Source organism: Myotis nattereri, assembly GCF_964212035.1.
Source record: "Myotis nattereri genome assembly, chromosome: 1".
Taxonomy (NCBI): Eukaryota; Metazoa; Chordata; class Mammalia; order Chiroptera; family Vespertilionidae; genus Myotis; species Myotis nattereri.
The window spans coordinates 139,276,710-139,296,789 of NC_138075.1; the positions used below are offsets into that span (position 1 = coordinate 139,276,710).

The 20,080-nt window shown below is 44.4% G+C and overlaps 1 protein-coding gene across 4 annotated transcripts in view; it reads left to right on the forward strand.

Annotated features, from left to right (window-relative positions):
• The window catches only part of KIAA1217, a 467,214-nt gene that overhangs the window by 421,192 nt on the left and 25,942 nt on the right, over positions 1 to 20,080 (forward strand). For all 4 annotated transcript variants that reach the window (XM_081104030.1, XM_081104029.1, XM_081104031.1 and 1 more), the window contains 2 exons: positions 5,361 to 5,527; positions 16,556 to 16,731. In XM_081104030.1, the coding sequence (XP_080960156.1) occupies positions 5,361 to 5,527; positions 16,556 to 16,731 (343 nt within the window). The remainder of the gene's footprint in view (positions 1 to 5,360; positions 5,528 to 16,555; positions 16,732 to 20,080) is intronic.

Here is a 20,080-nt window from a genome sequence, read left to right on the forward strand (position 1 = left end):
CAATCTATTATGAACTTAAGGGGAAAAGGAACCTATGGCACTCGTAGAAAGAGAGAGTGGAATGGTGGTTACTGGGAGATGGGAAATGGGGAGCTGTTGGTCAGAAAGTACAAACTTCCAGTTGGAAGATGAGTAAGTTCTGTGGAATCAGTGCACAGCATGGTGATTATAGATAATAATACATCAGAGAAAGACAAGTGCCATATGATTTCACTTATATGTGGAATCTAATGAACAAGATAAACTAACAAGCAAAACAGAAACAGACTCTTAGACACAGAGAACAGACCGATAGCTGTGGAGGGTGGGCGTGTGCTGGGTGAAAATCCTTGAAAGGATTAAGCAGAAAAAAACAACTCATAGACACAGACAACAGTATGGTGATTAGTAGGGGAAAAGGCAGCGGGGGGGAGGGAGAATAGGGTATAAGGGGAATAAATGATGGAAGGAGACTTGACTTGGGGTGATAAACATATAGATAATGTATTATAGAATTGTACACCTGAAACCTATACTCTTATTAACCAATGTCACCCCAATAAATTAAATAAAAAAGAAAAAATACTGAACTATATACTTGAAAGTTGCCAAGAGAGTAGATCTTAAATGTTCGCACCACAAAAAGGAAATGGTAATTATGAGACATGACAGGCGTTTTAGCTAACACCACAGCGGTGACCATATGGCATATGTAAGTGTATCAAAGCAACATGCTCTGCACTTTAAAGTTGCACCGTGGTCTAGGTCGATTGTATCTCAAAGTGGGGGGGACAGAAGGAAACTACAGACACTAAATCACCCCGTCCCTCTGGATTCTAGCCCAGAAATGATGAGTATCTGATATCATTGTTCTAACCAATAGTACGTGCTGCTTTGTACCCTGCTTTTAGTCCTTTCACTGTGGGTGACATCATCATCATCATTGCAATGAGTGACCTTTAGTGAGTGTTTCCAATGTGCCAGGCACTGTTCTAGGTGCTCTTCATACAACAACCCATTAACTCCCGGCCCATCCTCATTATTCCCATTCCCAGGGAAGAAGACTGCACACGGTTCCACATGGGAACACATCCACGGGGGCCACCCACCCGTCATTTTTTCCTCATCTTTTTGTGTTAAGGTGCCCAGTCCCTTTAAAGATGTATAGGGTTTTCATTTCTTTGTTTTGAATAATTTTGTAAATGTCTTTTTTTGGAGCAAGGGGGAAGGAGCGGGTGTAATTTCCTTAGGATGTAGTATTTCCCAAAGTGGAATCAGTAAGTCCAAAGGGACGAACCGTTGAGTATCTCTGGCAACATGCTGCCAGTTTCTCTTCTGAGCGGCTGAGCCAATTTGCAGTGCCACCAGCAACAAGCAAGTGTGTTTGCTCCCCTGCGTCTCTGCTGAGTTTGGTCTTTCTCATGCTAGTGTGTCAGGGCTAGATGTGGTCCGCCGGGCTTTCGTTGCCATAGCAGCCTGGACAGTGCATAACATATATTAATTCTTCCAGAACCCAAGGAAGTAAGCTGTAAGAGAAGAATTACGCCTGTTCTGTAGACAAGTACATGGAATTACATAGGAGCTAAGGCGCTCATTTGTCCAAGGCTAAAGGAAAAGGAAAACCCAGACTTCCTGTTACTTTAGGAATATGTGACCCTGTGGGTATAAGAGAACAGAAGGAACCTCCCATTTCAAAGGCATACTTTGTGCTTTATACAGGGTGCTGTGTAATTTAACACACAGCCCTGTAAGAAAGATGTTAGCCACACAGTTAGTAGGAGTCACAGCCAGTCTGGCCAGTCCCCACACCCAGGTTCTTTCTGTCACAACAGGGTACATTAAATTTGCGTGTAATAAATTTCATAGTGAGATACACTCAACTGAAGTGTATAACCTAACAGTGACTGGGGAGGAGGAAGGGAGGCCGTTGCCTGGAAAGGGTGATGTGCACAGAATGGAGGGTGTTTCTGCGGACAAACTGCACGGTGAATCCTTGTTCATCTGTGCATGTTGGGAGCAGAATGTGACCGCCTGCGTGTGGATGTGGTGAGCAGACCCCAGGTCCTGTGAACTGATCTGAAGGGGAGCTTATCACTCGTGGTCCCTACTCACCAAATCCAGCTCCGTGCGTGGATTTCAGGGCACCTGCCTATAGCTCTCAGCCTGCTGCTGTCACCCCCAGCCTCTGGCCCTGTGACACTCCAGGGGAGGAGGGGAGGGAGGCAGAGGCTTTTCCCGCCCACTCGGCTCAGAGACATAATCACAGCTGATTGCAGTGGGGGAGTCCCTCTGTGCCAGACACCAGGCTACTAGTAAGCAGTTTACATGTGTTAATTCCATTACCTCACACAATAACCCTTCCACACCTTTTACAGATGAGGAAACTGAGAGCGAGAGAGGTTGAGTTGCCCTGCCAAGGTCACACAACTAGGAAGTGGATGCTGAGGATGATTTCCAGGTTTCTGATTTAAGTAACTGAGTCTATAATAGTGCCACTGGCTAAGGTCAGATGTACAGAGACAGAAAGGGGTCTGGGAAGATGAAAAGTCCTGTAGCAACACGAACGTACTGGTATGCGGATCTGAAGAGAATTGTATGCTGGAGACAAAGATGTGAGGGACCTTGGCAGGTGGCGGTGGAGGAAGTGACCTCCCTGGAAAGCACGTCCAGTGAGAGAAGAAACAGGCCCAGGACAGAACAGGCCAGGCTTTATAAAGTTGGCCAAGGAAGCCATTAGAAAGGAGATTGACCAAGATGGAGTAGTGGAGAGGGAAGGAGACAAGGGACAGGAGAGATTAAATTGAAAAGGAAAGAGGTGGCTAATGGAGCCCAGCATCACACCAAGGAGGTGTCTGTTGGGTAGACAGCCGACCATTGCCCACCTTATAAAGAGCCATTTCTGTGAACGATGGAATTAGAAGCCAAATTTAGTGGATTAAGAAGTTATAGATGAAGAAACTTTTGAAATGAGTATAGAGTCCATAAAGAAACTTTGTTGTGAAAGATATTTTTTAACCGGTTATCAGCATTTAATTCTAACAGATTCTGGCCTCTCCTCCAGGCAGGAGGTTGGTGAGGTGCCCCAGTGCCCTCAGAATGTAAAGAGAAGGAGGGATTGAGTGATGATAAAGTAACTTGGCCGATTCTAAGAGAAAAACTTCCTATTTATTGTGATTCTCTCAGAATACTTTATCTTGAAGATGCTTTTAATTCTGGCATGCTGCTATTGTTGGAAATGTTACTAGATGTTCTCTTATGGAAACATCCTTTCACCATTCATTCGTCTTCCCTGTAGCCTTCAGCTTAGTCATGTATGAGTCAGCATTTTCCTTAAACCAGTGGTTCGCAACCTTGGCTGCAAATTAGAATCACCTGGGAACCTTTTTAAAATCCTGATTTCTGGGCCTCATCCTCCAGAAATTCTGTTTCTTTGTTACTAATGTTGTAGCCCCACCCCATAACAAAGAAACAGAATTTCCGGAGGATGAGGCCCAGAAATCAGGATTTTAAAAAGATTCCCAGGTGATTCTAATGTGCAGCCACAGTTGAGAACCACTGCCTTAGACCTTATGATTCAGTCTTTGAGTAGCTGAAGAAAATACCCACCTGCAGTGTTCTCACATCAAGAGATGAGATCTGGAAAAGGCTGCAGGTGTTTCTAATTTTTTGTCTTTGTAAATAAGGAATGTCAGTCATGCTTTTATTAAGGTGGGATGCCTTAGTCATTGTTGAGTCTAAGAGGGAGCCTGGACAGGAGGCAAGGAGAAGCAGAGTCACGGTTCTCTTACTGACTGGACTTAAGGTAAAACTTTGGTCAGATCAAGGAATGAAACTAATCATTTCTATATAGGTAGGAGTGTGTGTGTGTGTGTGTTGAAGACCAAGTATTTTCTCCATTTAGTGAAGTTATGCTCCACATGAACATGTGGTACTTGATAGTTCACTTCCCTCCTTTCCAAAGGAACACCAGCATTGCCACAGGGGTGGGTTCACTGGTTGTTTAAAATGGACATCTACTCACTGCCTGCTACCCAGTGACAGGATCGCCTCTTATTCTGGGACTAGATTGTAATCGGAGCAAGTCTTGCTTTGATGAGGGTGATTTTGATTCGGGGGCGAGGAGACTGTCAAAAGTTGGTCAGAGCCTCCAGGGCAGCAGCCCTGCATGTGCTGAGAAAGGCAAGGTTCCCATGGGTGCTGAGCTGAGATGGGAAGAGACACCACTGGCTGTAGCCATTCCAGGGCAGGAGAGCAACGCCAGGGTTCTGTTGTGGGAGGCCAGCCGGGCCCATGGCACACCCTCCACTTTGTCCTTTACAGGAAAGAGTTTCCAGCACCTTCAGAAGTGAGTGTGGGTATGCGTGTGCATGTGGGTGTGAGTGTGCGTGTGGGTGTGGTGAGGATTTTACTCTGGTGGCCTCTTCCAGAGAACTGCATTCGTTATCTTTAAACAATATATAAATAGCACTTCCTTTTGATTCCTGTACCTTGCTCATCCTGTGTTACTTGGGATCCTTTATGAGGCCTTTTAAAGCAAACTTCGTCAAATCAGGCTCTTCCCAGATGAACTTATAAAGTGAATGAGGTTTATTTGAGTTGGACTCCAGGAGCCAACGTTTATGGCAGCTAGGAACTATGGAGGAAGAGTCTGTTTCTGCTGCCTGGGTTCCTCTCCTAAAGCATTCTCACATCACACCTGCTTTTCTCACCATCGGGACTGGGACAGAGGTCCTGCTGCTTTCGGTCTGGAAAGCTGAAAAGATTCAGAAGAAACTCACTTCTCATTCGTCTTCCCTTCGTGATCGGCCCAATCTCTGCTCAGAACTAAGGGCATGTTCTTGGGGTACATCTGCCTGCAGGAAATAGTCACGGAAATCCTGTGTTAGGTCCCAGAATTTTAAAATTATTTTTCTGTTATAAAATTACAGAGATCCACTATGCAGATTTAAAAATGGAAAAAGTAGTAATATAAACCTCATGGAATACCAACAGCCGGACATACTGTTAATCCTTTGTTCCAGATACATCTGATCTTTCCTCTGCACCCCTGTATACATCCACAGAAGCTGTGTGGACAGACAGACAGCTTCCCACACGGCCTCCTGCTTTAGATACTGCACTGATCTGCCCCCCTTTGGCACTAAGCTTCTAGCACATGATTGTTAAAGAGCGCATGCTGCAGTGTGACATGAGGTTTCCATACTTTATTTAAATTTAATTCCTTACTTTTGTCATATAGAGGACCCGCATAATTTTTTTTTTAAATTTTCACAGTGAAGGAAATGGGCATTTTTAGAGTCAAGTTGTCTGTGATGGGGTGGAGCTTAACTTCGCCGTTCCTGTCTGGCTTTCTTAGGGTCTTTGCTGCTCTTTTCTCATAGGAACTCCCCATGTTTCTGGCGGGAAGACTCTCGGCGCCCTGGAGTCCCTGGGGCCACCTAGCCAGCCCCTGGCCGCCGGCACCTCGGCCGTCCACCTGAGCCTGCTCGACATGAGGCGGAATGTGGCCGAGCTCCGGCTCCAGCTGCAGCAGATGCGACAGCTCCAGGTACAGACTGCTCCTTGTGGACGATGTCTTCTGTCTTATTTGCCCAAAGTCAGCTTTCCCCGCCTCCCTCACCCCTGGCCCCACAGCAGCACCCACCAGGGTTCTTTCCACCATCCTCCCCTAAGGGTGAGCCACGGTTTCCTCCCTCACACACATAATCTGGGTCGAGACCTTCCACTGCAACCATAGTCAATGGATAGCCACTTCTTTAAGCTCCGCGTGCTTTTACACATGAAAAGCCCATTAAACCTCTGTTTTTCCGAGGAGAGCTGAGAGCACAGGAGCCCCATGGAGCATAGTAACAGCCAGTGACGACTTCCTGGTTAGTGTTCCGGCTCCTTGCTTCCCCCCAGTGAGCAGGCCCAGTGGTGAGACAGTCAGCTGAGCTTTTTTTTTTTTTTTTTTTTTTACAAGGACCTATGAGGTATCTAGATGATTAATTCATAAGGAAAAGAAGCCATCATGGATGATCTTGTGGAGAAAAACATCTGCATTCTATCTGGATAGTGTGTCCCATAATATTTTCCTTACCTTTTCCTATTATTGAGGAATGTGTGCACTCTATGGGAACCAAAACGGGAGGGGAAATGACCCTTTGTGGCACGAATCTCGTGAGCCAATCGCATGCTGAATAATGCATCTCCTGGTGGTGGGCACTGAGGGGCTGGGGCGGGGCCGCTCTTCATGCGATCATGTGTCTGCTTTATGTATCAACCTCACGCCGCCTGCCTTCGGTAGGAGGTTGATCCTTGAGGGTAGAGAGCTGGCTCCTTGACCTCGAGGAGTTCGTAGTTCAAACATTGGTAAAAGACAGACCCGCCCAGGAGCTTGGCGCAGCCACTCAGGTGTGGCATCCACAGTAGGCAGTGGGGTGTAGCCTCCTCAGCCAGGGAGGTCCGACAAGGAAGGGCTTCAGACCACAGCCCTTTCTTGCTTCAGCTCACAGAGGCATGAGCCCTACATGTTTCACCACCTCATTAAGGCAAGAAGATGCTTTGCCCTTATTCTACCTGCCAGAGAATAAACAGAAAGGCAGCTGGCCCGAGAGGCCCCGTCACGGACTGTATGGTCTGACACACCAGACAGCGTGGCTCCATACTCAGACCTCCAAGGTGACGTTGCCTTGGATGTCCCATGCAAGTTCATTTAAATACTTTTATGAATCATGTCGTCGGTGAAGTCCCCCATCCTTTGCATTAGCTTCTCCTTGCTTTGCAATTTTAAAGACACTCTGCAATGAAATGAATGTCTGGGTTGGGCTGAGGGTGTGTGCCAGGTGGCAAAGTCCAGTGCCCACAGTGTCGAGAGTAACTCAACAAAAGTGGAGAAGGGACAGTGGCAAGAGGCCCCTCTAAGGTCAGTTACCACTCAATTCCAGCCAGCTCTTCACCTAACAGTATTACAGTCAGTGTGCCTGGACATTTCAGCAACCCTAGAGAATCAGGAAATGCAGGGTTTTTTTAAATAAAATATCTGTGTTCATCTTTAGAATGTTGGAAAATAATTAAAGGCCAATGGTACTCTGCAAGCCAGACAACACTTGTGCAGGGCAGAGAGGGTATGTCCTCCCCCAGGTTCTTACCTGTGGTTTATGGAGGACAAGCCCCTTCTCACACTGCCCCTTCCTTGTAGCGCCACCTGCTGGCCATTTGGAAATTGTCTTTCCCTAATGGACACTCCAGAGAAAAAAAATTCTTAAATGTATTGTTTGTATGGTAGTGCTTTCAAAAGTGAACATTTGTTGGTTTGAGGGCGGGAGTGGAATTTCTAAAACATCGCTGAAGTGTGGCAAATTTGATACCAAGATTGTGATGTGTGTGGCTGTGACATCACCCTGGTGGTGGCTGGTATTGTTTGGTCCTCTGGCTGGCTGGAAGGAGTCTCCCACAGCTTGCCACTCCTTTCAACCCTTGAACCGTGGAGGCTCAGTTGCAGAATCATAGCTTCTCAAACAAAGCAGCTCTTTAGTCAAGGTCTGGGAATGCTGTCTTAACCACACAACTTCCTTTATTGCCCAGAACTGCGCAGCTTTTCTGGCTTTGGGGTGTAAAGAGCAGTGAGCAGACATGCTCTTGAGCTTAGAAGTGTTTGCAGTTCTCAAGAGCAGACACATGAGGAAAGAGAAGCACTTTGCCTCTTAGCCTGGCTGCTGTCACTTCTACCTCGGTCTTTGTATCCTCTGTGTCTCCATTAGCTTTCCTTCCTGTCAAGCCTCTGTCTTTTCCGTCAGGGGAGTCTATGTAAGACAAAAAGAGTTCAGAAGAATTAAGCCATCTGAGCGCCAGTTTCTCCATCAGCATATGTATTCTATACTCCAAAAATAAATGACAACCCCAGAGTGATTACAAGTCCAGTAATGGAGTTGTCATTAGAGACACGCGAAACTCTGTAGAATAGTCTCAAAAGAACAAAAATTGAATTAGAAGTTCAAATGTTCTTTGAACTGTGTTATAAAATAGTGAAATTGAATGAAATCTTTTGTGCTTGGCAGCCGGCTTCAGTAATTAGGTAATTAAATCACCAGAAAGTCCTAGGCTGGAGAGCATGTCCCATTTGAGCATTTCATTTTCAGAATTGATGGATTATTCTCAAGAAAAGAAATATGATGCAGACATAGTGGAGTGGGTAGATTTAAACAGGGCAAAAAAAAATGTTAAGGGAGACAAAAGGAGCCCACGGAGAAGGTCAGGAAAACCATTAAAACTCTATATTCTCCTCTGCTGTACAGTTTCATGTGGACTAACAGTCTAAGACAAGGGTCCTCAAACTTTTTAAACAGGGGGCCAGTTCACTGTCCCCCTATAGTTTAAAAAAAAACTATGAACAAATTCCTATGCACACAGCACATATCTTATTTTGAAGTAAAAAAACAAAACGGGAACAAATACAATATTTGTATTTGCATGTGGCCCGCGGGCCGTAGTTTGAGGACCCATGGTCTAAGAGAATGGTCCTTAAACCTAGCTTCCCCTTAGAATCACCTGAGGTCTTTACTAAAAATATCGATAGCCAAGCACCACTGCCAGCGTCTGACTTCATTGGTGTGGGCCAGAGGCATGCCCTGCTGATGCTAGAATGTTCCAGGGTGAGAACTGCTCTCGGGTATTATGAATGCTCAGTTAATTGTGATAACTTTGGAAATGTTGAGATCTCAGACAGCTGTCACAGGGTGCAGCAGAAACATGTAGGGTATCTGCCACCCTGTAAGCGTGAAAGCCCTGCCTTTAAACAGTGCCCCTCAAGCCCAGGGGCTAATCATATGTATTCTCTGTTCAGTTATAATTGTTACAAGAGCTGTATGAAGCTTTACATTGTTATGTTCCCATTCATAGGTTACAGTTGGGTCTGCCATTAATTGGCAATAATGGTAAAGGGGGACAGGTGAAAATCTTGTACCTAACAAATGCTTCCTTCAAAAGATGACAACCTTTGTCTATTACCTTTTCTGGTATGATTTAGAGGGGAAAAAAAGATGAGCTATTTCTTTTTCCCAAAATGCCACAGAACTTGGGTTTTATCAAATTAATCCTCTATCTACAGAACTGACTGCAGTTCTGCCCCTTTCTGTTGGTTGAGGGAGAGATAAGCTCTCTATTCCTGCAATTGACTCAGCTTTCTTCCTGGGGGCACTTTTCAGATCATAATACAGAAAGCAGTAACCCAAGCATAGCACTGACACTCTGAGCTGAGGAGATACTATCAAAGTTTAGAGAGTTGAAGAAACTATAATTTATGGAGTAGAGTATCAAACAAGAGGAAGCTCTGCCGAGAATGATATATATGAATCTGTGGGTCTGTTATTGAACAACTAGAGGCCGGTGCACAAAATTCGTGCAATGGGGGGGGGGGGTGTTGTCCCTCAGCCCAGCCTGCACCCTCTCCAATCTGGGACATCCCTCTCACAATCTGGGACTGCTGGCTCCCAACCGCTCGCCTGCCTGCCTGCCTACCTGATTGCCCCTAACTGCTTCTGCCTGCAGCCTGATCACCCCCTAACCACTCCCCTGCCAGCCTGATTGACACCTAACTGCTCCCCTACCGGCCTGATCACCCCCAACCACCCTCCCCTGCTGGTCCTGCCAGCCCAGTTGCCCCTAACTGCCCTCCCCTGCCGGTCCAGTCACCCCGAACTGCCCTCCCCTGCCAGCCTGGGCACCCCTGACTGCCCTCCCCTGCTGACCTGGTCGCCCATAATTGCCCTCTCCTGCCAGCCATCTTGTGCCCACATAGGGGTGGCCATCTTGTACAAGGGTGTGACAGTCAATTTGCATATTACCTCTTTATTATATAGGATAAGCCAAGTGTATAGCATGAAAGACCACTAAGCTAGGCAAAAATAAAATGGCCAATCTTACAAAGGGCTGGGAGATGTTCATGATTTGACAAGCAAGAGTAAAGAGGTAAAGAGTCCTGATTGGTCCCCTGGGACATTCAGTAGAGATCAGAGAAGAACCATGCTTCAGTTTTAGGACTAAACTAGCCACAGAGTAAACTTTACCCTAGATTGCCCCTAACAAAGATTAAAAACAAGCCTCTGAAGAACAAATATGATCCACAAGTCACTGAAACAACAGCCAGAGTAAGTTCTCTATAAAGGAAAACAACAAAATCTAGAACTGCATGCCCAGCATCCAATCAAAAATTACTGAACATGTGATGATTCTGAGGAACATGACGCATAACTTTCAGAAAAATCCATCAGTGGATGAAATGGCAGGAATAATAAAATTAGCAACAAGGGCTCTTAAATTGCTATTACAATTATTCTCAAGGATTTAAAGGAAAACATGGACACAATGACACAAGAAATGGATGACATAAAAATCTTTCAAGAACTAAAAAACACAGTATTTGAATACAATTAATAGAAGATTAATAGCTGATGAAACAAAATATCAATCAACATGAAAACATAATAGAAACTGTCCAATCTGAAGTAAAAAAAGAAAAAAAGACTGAAGGAAATGAACCAAAACTTAGTGATTTGTGAAACAATGTTAAGTAGTCAAGGGAAAAGAGAAAAACATTAGAAGAAATCATGGCTGCAGTTTTCTAAATCTGATGAACACTATACATCCACAGACTAAAAAAGCTCAATGAACCCTGGAATGACAAGCACGCTCAGGGGGGTCCTCAATCTTGTAAGGGAGCAAACATGGAGACTATAATATGAAACCACACAAAAGTACATTAGAATCAAATTGCTTAAAAAACAAAAAACAAAACAAAACAAAAAAACAGGGATAAATAGAAAAATCTTAAATGTAGCCGGGGCGGGGGAGCGGGCAGGGGGGAGGAGACACATTACATAAAGAAGAATTAACACTGAGTTCTCAACAGAGACAAAAGTTAAGTCAGAAGATAATGGAATGACATCTTTTATAAAAATAAATATTTATTGATTTTTTTAAAGAGAGGAAGGAAGAGGGATAGAGAGTTAGAAACATCGATGAGAGAGAAACATCGATCAGCTGCCTCCTGCACACCCCTCACTGGGGATGTGCCCGCAACCAAGGTACATGCCCTTGACTGGAATTGAACCCGGGACCCTTCAGTCCACAGGCCGACACTCTATCCACTGAGCCAAACCGGCTAGGACTGGAATGACATCTTTACAGTATTGAAAGGAAAAAACTTTCAGAAAATAGAAGACATTTCCCAGCTCATTTTATGAAGCTAGCATTCCCCTAAGAGCAAAACCAATTAATTGTATTATTTAAAAGAAACAATACCCATAGACTTATATCTCTCAAGAAAATATGTTTAACAAAATGGTAGCAGTTAAATGCAGGAATATATTAAAATGATAAGGTAGTATCCTTGGTTTTATCCCAGGAATGCAAAATCGTTTTAATATGAAAAAAATGAATGAATGTATTTGACCTTATTAACAGAATAAAGGAGAAAAATCATATTTCAGTAGGTGCACACACAAAAAAAGACAAAATTCAATACCAATGATAAAAACACGCATGACTCAAGAATGATAAAGGATGTCTGAAAAAAGCTATAGGACCTATAGTTAAAACACTAAATACATCCCCCATAAAGTTAAGAACAAGGCCAAGGAAGGCTGCTGTCACTGCTGTTGAGCACTGTACTGAAGAACGTAGCATGGACAGTAAGTCTAGAACAGAAAGAAGAGGCGTACAGAGAGGGAAGTAAAAAGTGTAATTGGCTTTACTCACAAATGACCTGATTGTGTACATATCAAGTCAAATAGAATCTATTTTTTAAATGCCACCCCAAAAAAAGTGACTTTTGAGGAGGTCACCAGAATCAAGTCATTAAATAAAAATTTAATTTATTCAATGTACAAAATACCCCATACGTGGATTTATCCATACAATGAAATACAACTCCATGTTAAAAAGAATGAACTACTATAGCCCTAACCGGTTTGGCTCAGTGGATAGAGTGTCGGTCTGCGGACTAAAAGGTCCCAGGTTCGATTCCGGTCAAGGGCATGTACCTTGGTTGCAGGCACATCCCCAGTAGGTGGTGTGCAGGAGGCAGCTGATCGATGTTTCTCTCTCATCGATGTTTCTAACTCTCTATCCTTCTCCCTTCCTCTCTGTAAAAAAGTCAATAAAACATTAAAAAAAAAAAAGAAGAATGAACTACTGAAACAACAACATGGCTGGATCTCAAAAACAGTATACTTAAGGAAAGAAGCCAGACACAAAAGATTACATATCGTACAATTCTATTTATATGACATTCTAGAACAGAAGAACTAAATCCAAAGAGGCAGAAAGCAGATTGATAGTTTCGTTGGGCTGAGGGTTGGGAGATTGATTGCAAAGAGTAATGAAGGGATTTTCTAGGGCAATGCTCGGCAAACTCATTAGTCAATAGAGCCAAATATCAACAGTACAACAATTGAAATTTCTTTTGAGAGCCAAATTTTTTTAACTTAAACTATATAGGTAGATACATTGTTATTAACTTAGAGTACTCCTAAGGCTTAGGAAGAGCCACACTCAAGGGGCCGAAGAGCCGCATGTGGCTCGCGAGCCAGTTTGCCAACCACGGTTCTAGGGTAACAAAAAATGTTATCTCTCTTTTTAGTGGTGGTGACTTTGGTGTATACATTTGTCAAAACTCATTGGCCTGCACACTTAAAATGGTGCCCAACTTAGGATGGATCAACTTACAATTTTTAAACTTTACCATTGTGTGTAAGCAATACGTGGTCAGTAGAAACATTCTGAATTTTGATCCTTTCGGGGCTAGTCAGCCAACGCAATCCTGAGGGTAAATAACTGATAAATTTACAGCGTAATCTTTGTGCCATATGATTTTGCCCAATTGTAGGCTAATGTAAGTATTCTAAGAACCTTTAAGGTAGGCTAGGCTAAGCTATGATGTTCAGTAGTCTAGGTGTATTAAATGCATTTTCAACTTATGATAGGTTTATCGGGGGCCTAACTCATGGGAAAGTTAGGAGCATCTGTATTTTACTGTTTTTAAATTAAAAAATGAAATGAAGTTTTTTTTTAAGTTCATTGAAATGGAGATGTCACTGCTGAACCAAAATAAACATAATGGCTTGAAGTGCTGTTGACTAATTTATTTGAAGCATTTAAGAGAGAGGTATTGATTCACATGCTGCCTTCAGCACCTTTTCAGGCTGGATGGAGTCCTGGAGACAATGGCAAGAGCACCAGGTGGGGGTGGGGATGGAGTGTGAGGGAACAGGACTAAAGGAGAATGGAAAGAGAACCTGAGCACCTGTTTGCACCTTCATGGTGAATCCACTGTTGCGCACCTGCCAGCAAGTGTGCTCCTGAAAATGCCCTGAGAATGCCGGTCAGTCCTCTGGCTGGCTCCCGGAAGCCCCTCTTTCTGGGAAGGAGGGTCATGCAGCCCAGAACTCCAGGTGAATCTCTCCCTCCCTCCCTCCATAATTTGAATAAGACCTGACTGTGTTACCAGTTGAATAATTTGAATATGATCTGATCGTGTTACCAGTTGAATAATTTGAATATTACATGAATTTGTGTTCTGATATGTCTGCGGGTTTCTCAGAAACATTATTTGAGAGTCATTCATGCAGCAAATATGCGTTGGGTACCTACCGGGTGCCAGAAGCGGTGCTTGTGCCTGGGAGTGAAACACATGATGCCTGGCACTCTGCCCCTGCAGGTGGTGGTTGAAAGATCAGTAGGTTGAATTCAGAAGACCTAGTTCTCATCCTGAATCTGCCCTGCAGTCACCCAAGTGACTCTGAATCAGTAGTTTTACCTCTTAGGGCTTCACTTTGCCATCTTTCAGATTTTAGCTTTAAGAATTTGAAATAGTCTTCCAATAATTTCCAGCTGGATTGCCACTGTTACTATCCACTGCTAACTGGACCGTAACTTCATTGGAGCTTGTCTGTGAGGTTTATGCAAGAGGTGCAAAGGACTGCGCCACACAGCTCACGGCGCAGTGGCATCCTCTATCCATTCAGGGGTCCTCTTAGACCACGATGCACAGCCTTGGTGGCACACCAGAATCACCTGAGGAGTTTTAAAAATTCTTGTTGCTGAGGCTGTACCTCTCTTGGAGGGTGGACCCAGGCATCAGTCACTTTTAGACACAATCATCTTATTGGCCCTTTGCATACTATTGCCATTTGACACATGGCACTGAATGTGAGTATACCATTTTGGTAGTAGGTTGTTGCTGAGTATGTTTAACAACTGCAGACAGAGCAAGGCCAGGCATTAGAGCTGAACGCAAACCATCTCTGAGCCCATTGGCCATCCTATATTTCTTTCATCCAGGAAAGAGATTTTAGATCTCCATTGTCTGTTATTACCAACACTAGAGGCCCAATGCACAAAGATTCGTACAAGAATAGGCCTTCCTTCCCCTGGCTGCCGGTACCGCCTTCACTCTGGCCAGAGCCACCTTTCCACCTTCACTCCGGCCCAGAGCTGCCTTCTGCCTTCACGCACAGTGGAGGCCCGGAGCAGCCAGGGCGGGGCTGAACGCCTGCGTTGTCGCCATGGCAACAACGCAAGCGTCCTGGCCCAGCCACCTCCATCTTTGTCACGTCAATTTGCATATTCCCTCCTTATTGACTGTGGGCGCCGCCATGTTTGTCATGAAGTGATGGTCAATTTGCATAGTCTGTCTTTATTAGATAGGATTGCTGCTTAATTCAATTCATGCACTCAACCACTATTTATTAAATGCCTGCTATGTACCATGCACTGTGTCCTGGAGACTCTATGGAGAACAGAAATTAACCAGGTGATAGCACTAGCATGTGCAAAGTCCCTGTGGCAGAAAGGATCTTGGCCAATCAGAAGAGCTGAGAGGATGTTTATGTGGCTGCAGCAGAGAGCCTGCCAGCTGCATGCAGTGTGAGGAGGAGGAGCTGTGGCTGCAGAGAGCATGGAGGAAGTCGCCCTCTGTGCATTGTCTCCAAATGTGGTGACTTTCAGCAATATACTGACTGACTGTTTTTAAGATGACATTACTAGCCAAAGCAGACTGAGAGCATGGTCGTGAGTCATATGGAGGAGGTGACCCAAGAATGGCACAGTTTTATCTGGTTCCCTCCCAGACAAAACCACAGGCCCTGCCCAGGGTTATGCACCTGATAGCCGGAGCTGGTATGTACTGAGAGCCAGGGTTGTGCCAGGCACTGCTGTCAGCACTGGATTGCCTCTTTGAGTCTACATTACCAGCCTTTGAGATATAAACTGTTACTACTCCTTTTTATGGAGGGACACAGACATGAATACCTTGGCCTCAGTTACACAGCTACTAAGCGATAAAACTAGACATTGAACCCTAGCAGTCTCTCTCTCTCTGGACGGCCAGTCGGTCACGGTGCTGTACTGATGCTGGAACGTGGTGGGGGCTCTGCTTATGGCTTGTGTTGAGATGTTTTCTCTTTATTCAGAGAAAATGGAAGCCAGGATGAGGGTTCAAGCAGGTGTAACATGGCCAGATGGCATTTCCCTCAATTTGCAGATAATGGACAGTTGACAAAGACACCTTCGCTCCTATACAGCAGTCATAGGAGAGTCCACACGAGCAGAAAACAGAGGAAACGACATTGACATTTCAGGGGAACTTCAGGTATAAAATAATTACTGCTTTTGAGGCTGGTTGAATGAATTCACTTGCCTATGAGCTGTCAGGAAATTGTCCTGCCCGGGGGAGCACTTAGAACCTTCTTGGAAATAGGACTCAAGTGTTTAACTAGATTCTTGTGAAGCCTGGGTGCAAACTCACACGTCCTATACTCTGTGGTGAGAAATGAGTGCCTTAGAAAGTAGTGGAAAATTACATGGAAATTGTGGTCTGATGCACACAGCAGCCTGTGCATAATCCAGGGAAGTAACTCAATTGTCAAGAGCCTTGGGTTGATCTGGAATCATTGCCGTTGCCACCATCACTATCAACCCCGTGTTGTAATGGTCTGTGATTACCTGGTATTTGGTACATGAACCCATATAAAGAAGAGGCACACGATCCTCTGTTAATAGATATCCTGAAAGAGTCCATAGCCACATCAACATTTGTTGAGTACCTGTTCTAATACTAAGCAGTATCTCATTTAATCGTCAGAATAGCCCTGCCACGGGAAGTGAATCCCCGTCCTTAGAGATAAGGAAACGGAGACCAAGACAGGCCAAGCAACATGCCCAGAATCTCACAGTAGCCTGGGAGAAAGGCTTAGGGTTTGATCCAAAATCTGCTTGGCTTCAAACCTAGTGTTCTTGGTTGCTCCCTATAAAAACGTGTCAATGAGAGTTCATGTCCATTGTCCATGATGCATTGACCAGAGTAAGGAGAGGATCCTATTTTCTGCAGACTCAGGCATGGAAGTCTGATTGTCAGTTGCGGCTAAAATTCAGATGTTGGCTGAAGAAGCAACATTATGTACAGTCTTTGGTCCTTCCCTTTTCATTGAAATGATTCAGCTGCGGCTGTTTGTCCTGACCCGCCTCTGAAGCCGGCCAGGCACTCACCGCGCATCAGGCCGGCAGAGCCAACCGAGGTTGATTTCTTTTTGTTCCGCAGCTGCAGAACCAGGAGCTGCTGAGGGCGATGATGAAGAAGGCTGAGCTGGAAATCAGCGGCAGAGTGATTGAAATGATGAAGAGGCTGGAGGACCCTGTGCAGCGCCAGCGCGTCCTGGTGGAGCAAGAGAGGCAGAAGTACCTGCAGGAAGAGGAGAAGATCGTCAAGAAGTTATGGTGAGTGCCCGTCGCTTGCTGCGTGTTTAGCTGTTTAACCGGAGAAGGAAACCTGACTTTGCCAAGGAGGAGGCCCTTCCTAGATGGCGTTCTCCCCCTCTCCCTTTATTGAGCACCTACTATGTACAAGCTAGAGTTCTGTGGTTCTGGGCTGTCCATGGACTCTTGGTGCCCCCCACTCCCACCACCACCACCACCACCCGTCCAGGCCCAAGGAATTCAGCAATCCTCAGGTACCTGAACTGGTCTCTTTAAGGGTGGGAACATCACACTCTTCTGTAGGGCTCAGCCACACAGAATTAAAAGGAGCAAATGGCAAAACCCAATGATGAATGGGAAGTCTGCATTTAATCTCAATAAATCAAAACTAATTGTCAAAATAACAGCGCACTAAAATTGTCTCCCTATTATTCAACTGTAGTTAAAGTCACAAAAGAAGAATTTAAATGTAAAGTATGTCTGATGCAGAGGAGAGATGCTTCCTTGAAAGCTCCCAGTCTTCTGTGAGGTTCTGATTGAAAGCATCTATCAAGTCCCCCCATTGACGTGAGCAGTTTTATTACTCCCCGGTCACCAGGGCAGGCACATCTTTTATATTAATGCATGTCTTGTTATGCAATGGAGATTTATCACAGAAATATTTCACCTTTTAATATAATGAATAGTAATTTCTGCGGTTCTTCTAGTGTTGGCAATTCTCTTGCTTTTTGGAAAGCTTTAACCTTCCAAATTGGAATTGTAAGGGAGCAACCTCCAAATTCTTTGTATGACCAGAACCCCCAGAAGTCTCCGTGATGGAAAGCACTGTGGTTGGTGTCCTATTGGACATTTGGGCTGCAGCTTACCTCACCTCAGATGCCAACCCAGTGGGTCTGATTGAAATTAGAATGTCACTCTCTGAGAAAAAAACTGTTTCCTTTATTATTTTTCAAAGAAATCAAATTTGACCACTGTTCATTGCCATCTCAAAATGTTTTATTTAGTTCAAACATTTATAACTAGTTAATCTCTCACCGTGAAGCAGTGAGGCTGTTATTCGTCTAAAATGATTTTGTGACAGCCCAGCTGCTTAAAACTAGGTCTCAGGATTTTTCTTGAAAACTTCTTTTAAGATATATAGCCTTTTAGTATTTTATACATTTTCCAAATAAAATATGAAAAGTAAATTTCCTCCTTTCAGATTTTGTATTTATTGGTTAGCTGAGATAATTCTTGCTTCTTGACTAAAATAAGGCATCTTTAATCTCAATATTATCCTGAGACTAGTAGGCCAGCATAGGAATGATATGCAGGGGAGTGGAACCAACATATCATGAGAGGACTTCACCTGTGGCTCTGTGGGACGGCCATACATGAATAGGTTGTGCACAGCCACTAGAGGAAATTCAGTCTGGCAAAACAGGACATAGCAGTATGTGTATAGCACAAAACAGGTGGTTTACCGGTGCCAGGTTAACCTATACGAAGGCTTTGAGCCCCAGGAACCAGGGACACTTAACCTGAAATTATTCTTCATGTGCTTCCAGGCCAAGCACAGTACCATGTGCATAGTAGGGCTTCACAAAGGTGTGTTAAACCGAACTGAAATGGTCTTGAGGACTGGTGAGATTTCATCAGTGGAGGGGGGACCCCCCCCCAAGTAGAGGAACCCTACAAACCAGTAAGTCTTAGGACCAGGAAGGCACAAGACATCCTTGGAAAATGAGAGTAGTCCAGTTGGGTGGAGCGTGGGTACAAGATACTAATCATGTCTCGTGTTTGGGTCGTGCTATTTCTGTTTGCGTGGTACCTCCCCATATCTAGACCGTGCTCACGCCCAGCATGCCTGCTGGACGTCTGTTTGTTCTGTGTTTACCGAGATTGGAAGATCACGTAACTGGATTTCTGGCTTTTCATGAAAGTTCCTGAGTCCAGCCCCTGGTTCAGGATTTCTTGGGATGGAGCTTAGGACTGTGCATTTTACAAAGATACAGGGGAGATTTTGAATCACCTTCCCATTTGGGAGTTTCTGCCTGGCCTGATAAGGTCACTGAAGCTTTTTTGATCAAGAAAGTAACAGATTCCAAGCTGTATTTCAGGTGGATCCCTCTGGCCATCTCATGCAGGGCTGATTGAGGGAGACAGAAATTGTCTAAGACAGCGGTCACAAACTGGTGGCCTGAGGACCCCTGGTGGTCCATGAGTTCCAAAAGGTTGGCGACCACTGGTCTAAGAAATCATATTGGAACTGACTTTAACAGTCCAGACAAAAGTCAGTAAGAGCTGAATCAAGCAGTAGAAATAGGAATGAGAAGCCCTAGCCGGTTTTGCTTAGTGGATAGAGCGTCGGCCTGCAGACTGAAAGGTCCCAGGTTGAATTCCGGTCAAGGGCATGTACCTTGCTTGCAGGCACGTCCCCAGTAGGGGGTGTGCAGGAGGCAGCTGATCAATATTTCTCTCTCATCGATGTTTCTAACTCTCTATCCCTCTCCCTTCCTCTCTATAAAAAATCAATAAAATATATTAAAAAAAAAGAAATAGGAATGAGAAAACAAATCAAATGCAAAAGGGACTGATTGGATGGATCAGAGTGGTTACAATAGACAGCTGGAAATTTCAACTCCGGAACCTAAGGAAAACAGTTATACCTGCCTCTCCCCCTTTCCTGCCCTCCCCAACTCTCCTCCTCCCCCTGACCCTCCTCCTCCCAACCTTTCTCCTTACACATGTGCATGTGCACACACACACACATACACGCACACATGCTCACACACGCGCACGCACACACACACACACACACACACACACGAAAATAAGTTCCCTTGGGGATCATGTTAAGGCAAGTTGTTGGTGAGCCATTCAAATGGCAGAAAAATAAAATTTGGGCCTGGCAACTATGGAGAGAAATTGGATCAAGAGAATTTCTCTTTGGTGGGTTTCTATGTGGAAATAATAATTGGGCTTCTGATAACAGTCAAATGAAATATATTTCAACAAATTAATACTTCTTTTTAACCAAGGCAGAATGAAAAGCACCATCAACAAATAGAATGGATTTACCTATAAACCACAGCACCTGTGAACACCTGGCATTCTTTTGAGCAGAGTTTCCATCCCAAAAGTCATATTAATTGCTATAATATTAAAAAATTATTTTCAGCATTCATTTTAGCTCCGTGGTCTCCTTTTACATTGCGGGTGAGCCGATTTTATCCGCATGCTGTATCTATGATAGAGGTATATGAAGAGAAGTGGTACTGTTGTGTACAACAATTTCAGTACACATTTCTCTATGTTCCATGATCAACACAGGAAAAACTGACATGTAAGGCTCCACTGTGTTGGACCCTTACAAGTGTTTATAAGCAGC